The sequence below is a fragment of the Planococcus citri genome, chromosome 1 (genome assembly GCF_950023065.1).
Source record: "Planococcus citri chromosome 1, ihPlaCitr1.1, whole genome shotgun sequence".
Classification (NCBI taxonomy): Eukaryota; Metazoa; Arthropoda; class Insecta; order Hemiptera; family Pseudococcidae; genus Planococcus; species Planococcus citri.
The window spans coordinates 41,611,663-41,619,326 of NC_088677.1; the positions used below are offsets into that span (position 1 = coordinate 41,611,663).

A 7,664-nucleotide genomic window follows, 5' to 3' on the forward strand; every position below is an offset into this window, starting at 1 on the left:
TACCTCATAGGGCCTACGTTTACCGGTTTACGTATTTTAATATCAAATGTCCACAGCAATCGGATGCAGAATGATTGTGAGAAAATGAGAGAAGCGCGCCTATTAAATGTCCACATGGAATACGTCAACGGTTATACTTGTATGTAGGTATAATAAGTATTTTTAAAATCAGAAAGTCCTGAATAATATAACTACATACATATTGATTTTAATATGTACTTACTACAAGTACAGCATAAAATAAGATTGCAGGGTGCGCGAATGAACCGAGAAACATCCGAAACAGGCTTGTGAATGTCTCAAAAGTCAAAACGATTTATTTTTATTTTTATAGGCACTGATAAAAATAAACAATAATGATTTTGCATTTGTTGAGTTCTGGAAAACATTTTTTTGATCCAAACGATTATTAGAAGCGAGTTGACTGTCCAATTGCAAGTGATTTTATTGTATCCACATACGAGTAGGTATACGATTGTTTATACTCATATTGTGTGTTTTCAAAATAAAAGTTGAATACTTACTTACTCAAGTTTCTCCGAAATCCAAGGTCACCGATTTTCAAAACGATGTCAAGATCTTCAGCAAAGAGGTTGAAAATGAAATGACCGAATAAAGCTTATTAGTTATTTCCGTAACGTGATAGGTATTGAAAAAATCTCGAAAGATGCTCTTCAAGTGAATCATAGTGAATTTATATTTTTAAATTTCTCTAGTTTTCCTAAATCTTTGAAGAGCATTTTTTGTTGCTTTGAGTTTTTGTTTTTGATAAAAATATGGATTAATTTTCAAGTTCAAATTATGAAGCAGGTACCTATTTCTCAACACCCCTATGCGGCCTATGCTATGACTTTTTTTAAAATGATTTTTGGCCCGTATGACTTTGACAAATAAATGAATATTTGTACTAATACATCGAACACACCTGAGTTAAATCGGGTTACCCACCTGACCCCATTGTATCAGAGCATTCAGTCAAGCCCAGCCCCGGAGATAAGTATCTTTCTTTTTTTGAAGTGACAAGTGAAGTGACAAACTATGAATAGTGACGAAATGACGATGATGAAGGAGTTATTTTTTTTCAAAGTGTGACTTTAAAAAGTAAAAACCCTCGAAAAAGTTGGAAACGGAAAGCTTATTTTTCAGCAAGCACGCTTCTTTTCTTTTCGAATAAATGTATAATCCAGTGTTCACTGCTTCCGCTTCGTTCTGTGGTCTGTGGTATAATGAAAATGAGTGAAAAAAGCACGAGTTGATTGAATAAAATAAAATAAATAATAATTATAGGTATTATATATTTCAATTTCATTTTCGCTTCACTTCACGCAATACCGCAGCTGCAGCCGCAGCCGCAGCCAACACTCATCATCCCACTTGTTTAAAATTACCGCGTTTTTTTTCAGCCAACTGCATGACTACCTGATAAGATTTGACGTTTTGAACCATTGAACGAAGTGATTTTCGATTTCGCGCAGGCTGATTCGCCAATCGTATCGACTTCACGACTTGTCGATTGGTCGAGTAGCCGAATCGCCGAATCGAGCATATTTCCTTATCACGAAATTTTACCTGAATTTTTTGTTTTAAATGTTTTTCAAAATTTGTTTTCGTTTTCATTTAATTAATTAATTAATTTACCTAAATGCTTTATACTGATTTATGATTTGATTTGCCCGGGTTTTAAGCTTGCGATGTCTTGCACCGAAGGAGCGATTTTGGGTGCTCTTCGAAAGCATTTCAAATTTGAAGGCTTCAAAAACGATTTGCAACGGAATGCAGTCCACGCTGTTTGTAGAGGTAAGTATTTTCTTTTGGGTTTCATATTACTTTATCCTGAAAATAGCATCGAGTGTTTGTTTTTTCTTCTTCTTAGGGGAGAACGATATATTCATCTCGATGCCAACTGGCTCTGGAAAATCGCTGTGTTTTCAGCTTCCTGCAGCTGTGCAAAGCAACAAAGTTGCCATTGTATTTTCACCTCTGTTGGCGCTGATAAAAGTGAGGATAACGAATTATTTTTGAGTTGTTTATCATTGATCATTAGAATTTTTTTTGAACCATGTTTCAAAAGGATCAGATAGACCATCTTCAGAAATTGCGCATTCCTGCGGAAACAATAAACAGTAAGATGACATCTAGCGATCGTTTTCGGGTTACTTACGATCTCAAAAGCGTGAGAACTAAAACAAGATTACTGTATGTTACTCCGGAGCAAGCGGCCACTTCCTATTTCAAAGTAACCATTTTGCTGAAACGTTGAGATACATTTTTGTATATGTAATTCATTTCAATTATTCTAATAAATGCCACCATTTCTTCAGGCTATAATTGCTGATTTAAATTACAACAATAAACTTTCCTATATCGTCGTAGATGAAGCTCATTGCGTTAGCGAATGGGGTCACGATTTCAGACCCGATTACCTCAAATTGGGTAATTTTCGTCAAGAATATTCTCGTGTTCCGTGGATAGCTTTGACGGCTACTGCTAATAAAAATGTACGTAAATTCGAAATTATTGTGTATCCCGAGTTGAAGTATTAACTAATCTTGGTTTTTCTGAACAGGTGATGGCTGATATAATCAAGCAGTTAAAATTGAAGGAACCATTAACCTTCAAAACGTCTTCTTTTCGGGAGAATATCCACTACGATGTAATTTTTGAAGATAATATTCAGAATTCATTAGACCATTTGAAGCAATTCATTTTAGAATGTATAGGAGACGACGCAGAAAGTATTCCATTGGTGAGATCATACAGAAAAGATGCATAAATTGTAGCGTAGTTCATTTCGATGACATTTTAAATCAACGATTCTATTTTCAGAATCAAAGAGGCTGTGGGATTGTGTATTGTCGAACTAGAGAACAAACTGAGTACTTGGCAGATATATTGAATAAAAAAGGAATTACGGCTTTATGTTATCACGCTGGTTTGTGAAGTGAAAAGTTATTTTGATAAAATATCTGTAGTTTGGAAACAAGACCTCCAATTTGTTTATTTTTCTAGGATTGAAAGATAGAGAACGTCACACAGTTCAAGAAGCATGGATGGATGGTCATGTTAAAGTTATCGTTGCGACCATAAGCTTTGGTATGGGAGTCGATAAGGGATCTGTTCGGTGAGTAACTATTTTATTTTCATTTTAAATGAATCGATTGCTGGAAATAGTTTGAGAGTCATTTATGTTATAGTTTTGTAGTACATTGGGGTATATGCGCAAGCATACCAGCGTACTCTCAAGAATCTGGTCGTGCTGGAAGAGATGGAAAACAATCTTACTGTCGTTTATATTATTCAAAGCAATCGAAGAAATCTTTGAGTTTTTTGTTGCAACAAGAAGTCAACAGGGTTCCAAAAGAGAAACAAGAAAAAGCAAAATCAGCATTGCTTGATTTTGAAAAAATGGTGCAGTACTGCGAAAGCGTAAAGTAAGTAGAATCAGTTTAAGATTGGAATTCATATTTGAGGTGTTTATGTTTCAACCACTGCATAAATTATTTCTTAGGTGTCGCCATGCGTCAATTGCAGATTTTTTCGGTGATGAAACCCCCGATTGTAGAAATCGTTGTGATGTTTGTAGTAATGAAACGTTTGTCAGATCGCAATTGAATTTGTTCAACGAAAATAGTTCTCAACCGTATCGTACAACGGCAGTATCCTCTGAAACTTACGAAAGTGGGTTTGATGACTTGTATGGTGGAGGACGTCGTGGACAATCACGGTAAATATTTTTAAATGAGCACGTAGTATCAAAAGTTGTCCGGTATTTCTAAATTAATCTCATTTCTAGAGACTATGATGACCATAGTGATGACGGTGATTCGAGTACCACTCATAAGAAAGACAAAGCGCTGGAAAAAGAAATTAATAGACAATTTTTAATGAGAAAATCAAATCCGCGTGAAAATGCCCTCATAGAAGAAGAAATACTTGCAAAATCATCGATCGTTAAGGCAGCCGAAAGTACTAGACGCAAAATTGATGGGCTTTCGTTAAAGGTTACTATAATCCTTTAATCACTCGACTTACCTCTTAATCTACTTTTCAAAAGTTCTGATTGATGTTATTTTCTAAAAATTAGGAATCCAAATAGAGGTGACTGAAATTAAAGTTAATTAGTACGCTTAATGAATATTTCAGACTAGAGAAGATTATGTGCCTTATTTACAAGGTTTGCTTGAGAAGAATTTCACCGCGTGTTCATCTATTGACCCTCCTAACTATAACCTTACGCTTCAGAATATGAAAAATGCTGCCATCGATCTCGAATACTCAGTATTCAGTTCTTGTACTTCGATTCCCGTGTACAAAAAGAAAATTGCAAAAATGGTGACTACTGAAGTTTTATTGATTTTTTCGTTTTTGTGAAAGGAAAATTTGAATAATTTTTGTTTTCAGGGTTCTGATATTAAAACATCTACTATTAACCATAAATTATTCGAAGAGCTGAAAAATTACTATCCCGAGCAAGTTTGTCGTGTTAAAGGAACTCTTAGAGAAGCAGTTACACCACGCCCGCCATCGAATCCATCAAGTAATAGTTCTCAAGGAATAAAGACGGCTAGAGAACTACTTGAATATCTACAACAAAATCAGCGGCACGTGCAGAGAACCGGAATGAAAAAAGATACAATGCAGCAGCAAACTCTTACGTCTTATTTTAACAAAAACACCATTGAAGTTTCGCCGAAAGAAAATGTAGTTGAAACCGTCGACCTAGTGAAAGAAGAACCTCCGAATGTGGAATCATCCGAAAATAACAATATTGAGATCGAGGTGAAAAACGAATTAACCAGAGACGAGTACATGAACGATGCAACTTTCAATACGGAAATAGACATTGATGATAATAAATCATCATTCAAATACGGACCGGCTGCATTTCTTTTAAATTCCTCGTCTGGTTCCAAATCGGAAAGTAGCTATTCAAACGCCTATACAAAGGAGGGATGTGGCTCCAGTGATGATTATGTCTCTGATACTAAAACGAAAAAGAAGAGGGTGTCGCATCAAAACCCGCCGACAAAAAATTCAGCCACCTACTCCACTAATTATAGCACGAAGAATCCAGAAAATACATTTGATGAAGATGATTCTTCATCGTTAGCAAGCTCATCTAGGTCTTGCGTTGATACATCAGATGAGATTCGCCATCAAAAAGCCGTTCAGTTTACAACAGCCTTAAGCGAATACATGAGCAGAGGAAAAGATCAGAAGAAACGGATTAGAGTTGTCTTGGAGCCAAGCAAAACTAAAAACGATTCTGATGTCAGTGAACCAAAAAGAATTAAACCAGAATCATCGCATTTGCGTCACACATTGTTCAGTTTATCTTCTAGTTCGAGTCGACATCGCAGTGATGAGAGTTGCTCGAAACGTAACAAACCTGAATTTCTGGCTGATGATATTCCTCGAGTAAATTGTTTAGACTCGAATGGAATGTTGAATCCTGATAAAGTTGCAATGAAGCACGAAGTCGCTGGTTCGGTTAAAAAATATTTGCAAAATTATATGGATAATGGTAAATTACCCAGAGAACTATTCAAATCCGTGTGCAGAAATATTGTCCATAAAATTTGTTCAACTCCTGAATTCGCGAGTAAGTCTTGGAGCTCACGTATTTTTTTACAATTTATTCTGTCTTAAATATTATCACGATAGTTAATGTGTTCATTTTTCATTTTTAGCGGATGAAAATGTTAGAGTTTACATGGAAAAATTATTTGCGATGAAAACTAGATTTGAGACTGAAGAAGAAACCAACCAAGCGATGAAAAAAATAAGTATTGCTGCTCTGAGATGAGATTCAAATTCTGTTTACTCTATTTTAGGAGTTTATTTTTATTTTTGCAAAGTTATTATACCATTAAGTTTGTTTAAAACGTTCATGTTAATTGTGATTGTGAGGTTTTTTATTGATGGCTATTAAATTTTTTTACTAAAAGTATTTTTGATCGCTCTTTTGATTTGAACTTTGAAGAGACTTGACTTGACCGTGTTGACAGTGTAATTTCAAATTTTCAACCGGTCTTCATCTTGAGTGCTAAAATTTGATGTGGAATAACTATACTATGACCTATGACCCATTTTTGGGCTCAAAATTGAAAATTCTTCAACTGTACTAAAAAGATGTTGTTGTGTTTGCATCAGTTTTTTCTCGACTTTTGAACTTTTCAAGTATAAAAATTCAACTACAGATAGAGCCTCTGACTTGATATTTTTGTATTTCTCTTCCTCATCAGGCTCCGGGCTCGCATCGCATGGTTTGTATTCAAGGTCATGGTTAAATTTTTGATCAATTCGAACGAAAAATTTATTTTGATGAAAGAAACATGCGTGTAGTGATTATCATTGACCATTGAGTGTTCGTGATACGTTAAAATCACGTTTATTAATTTTTGAAAAATTAAATTTTGTGATTTTGAAGTACTTAGGATTTTTAAATGTAATATTCTGTTCAGCTCATTTGGGTTATATCTAGTAGAAAATATTTACTATCAATTTAAGATATGACCGCCTTTGTTTTTGTTTGAACGAATGTTTTTAATCTTAGATTTGACTAAAATATATAAAATGACTTGGTCTAAATTGGGAATAGCAGCTGCGGTGTGTGGCAGTGTTGCTATCGGGTACTGCATTTATTTTGACAGAAAAAGGAGATCAGACCCAGATTTCAAGAAGAAATTGCGTGAAAGTAAGTTCTCACGTAACAATTTTTGAAACATTGTCATCTATGATGGAGTTCTCAGTGATACGTCTTATTCGATTTTTCAGAAAGAAAAGCTAGATCGCAAGCTGAGAAGGCCGCTAAATCTGCGCGTAAATCACAATTTCCTGACTTCAGGGATCACGAAGCTGTGCAAACATTCTTCTTGCAACAAGTATGTGATTTTCATTACTATGCCATTATTAGCGTGCAATTGATAACATTAAGCCGCATAGATTTTATAAAGTATCGTTTTTGTCAAATAATTGCGTTTCGTGATTTATATATATGTATTATTGCATAATGTATAAAATTCTAACGTTCTTGAACGGCTGAAAAATTTACTGTCAGTTTCTTCGCTACCGATACTTGAGGCATGGATTCAAATGAGTGATAATTCCAATCATCTAATGCTTGTTTTGATGTGTTTTCGCAGATTCAATTGGGTGAAGAATTGTTAGGCCAAGGAAAAATCGACGAATGTGTAGAGCACATTGCTAATGCGGTCAGTGTGTGTGGACAACCTCAACAGTTACTTAGTGTTTTGCAACAAACGCTTCCACCTACAGTGTTCGGTTTACTATTAGAAAGATTACCAGCTTCAGGCCAAGTGAGCATTTTAAATACTTACGGTATTAGTTTGTTGCTTGCATTCATCATTCACTCTATTAAAGATTTGAAAATTTATTTAGAAATTGCTTAATCATCAGATGGGGATGAAAGTGGAAGACGTTGACGTTGAATAACAACTTGACACAAGCTGCATTTTAGTTATTCTTAGTGGAAAAAGAAATATTATCTTAATATTATCCTAAGGTTGAAAACACTTTTTTATTGAAATAAAAATTATTGTTTTATAATCGATTGTTTTTTTCCCCCCTGTTTAGAATGTAAGTGTGTTATTTTTTCTCCATGTTGTACAATAAACATTGTTTTACAGTTATGAATTATTTTA

General features: G+C 34.7%; 2 protein-coding genes across 4 annotated transcripts; both read left to right on the top strand.

The window, feature by feature from the left end:
- The first annotated feature begins 1,537 nt into the window (after positions 1-1,537).
- On the top strand, positions 1,538-5,950 carry LOC135831992 (ATP-dependent DNA helicase Q5-like). The gene is made up of 13 exons (XM_065344911.1): positions 1,538-1,797; positions 1,874-1,998; positions 2,072-2,236; positions 2,322-2,498; positions 2,567-2,746; positions 2,827-2,932; positions 3,010-3,121; positions 3,195-3,431; positions 3,509-3,724; positions 3,794-4,001; positions 4,144-4,332; positions 4,402-5,602; positions 5,691-5,950. Exons 1-13 carry the CDS (start codon positions 1,692-1,694, stop codon positions 5,804-5,806), a joined length of 3,138 nt encoding a protein of 1,045 aa, XP_065200983.1. The 5' UTR covers positions 1,538-1,691; the 3' UTR covers positions 5,807-5,950.
- Positions 5,951-6,306: 356 nt separating this feature from the next.
- Positions 6,307-7,569, top strand: LOC135831997 (mitochondrial import receptor subunit TOM20 homolog). Of its 3 annotated transcripts, XM_065344925.1 has the most exons (5): positions 6,307-6,448; positions 6,557-6,697; positions 6,778-6,884; positions 7,146-7,319; positions 7,402-7,569. In XM_065344925.1, exons 2-5 carry the CDS (start codon positions 6,577-6,579, stop codon positions 7,453-7,455), a joined length of 456 nt encoding a protein of 151 aa, XP_065200997.1. In that variant the 5' UTR covers positions 6,307-6,448; positions 6,557-6,576; the 3' UTR covers positions 7,456-7,569. The 3 variants fall into 3 exon arrangements, with proteins under 3 accessions (XP_065200997.1, XP_065200998.1, XP_065200995.1); XM_065344926.1 differs by having other exon boundaries at positions 6,309-6,697; positions 7,384-7,569; XM_065344923.1 differs by having other exon boundaries at positions 6,310-6,697.
- Positions 7,570-7,664: the final 95 nt, after the last annotated feature.

Coding starts and splice junctions, on each gene's coding strand:
- LOC135831992 (XM_065344911.1), top strand. CDS start 1,692: ATGTCTTGCACCGAAGGAGCGATTTTGGGTGCTCTTCGAAAGCATTTC. Junction 2,499..2,566: donor CGGCTACTGCTAATAAAAAT/GTACGTAAATTC, acceptor TTTTCTGAACAG/GTGATGGCTGATATAATCAA. Junction 5,603..5,690: donor TTCAACTCCTGAATTCGCGA/GTAAGTCTTGGA, acceptor TTTCATTTTTAG/CGGATGAAAATGTTAGAGTT.
- LOC135831997 (XM_065344923.1), top strand. CDS start 6,541: ATGTTTTTAATCTTAGATTTGACTAAAATATATAAAATGACTTGGTCT. Junction 6,698..6,777: donor CAAGAAGAAATTGCGTGAAA/GTAAGTTCTCAC, acceptor TCGATTTTTCAG/AAAGAAAAGCTAGATCGCAA. Junction 7,320..7,401: donor GATTACCAGCTTCAGGCCAA/GTGAGCATTTTA, acceptor AAATTTATTTAG/AAATTGCTTAATCATCAGAT.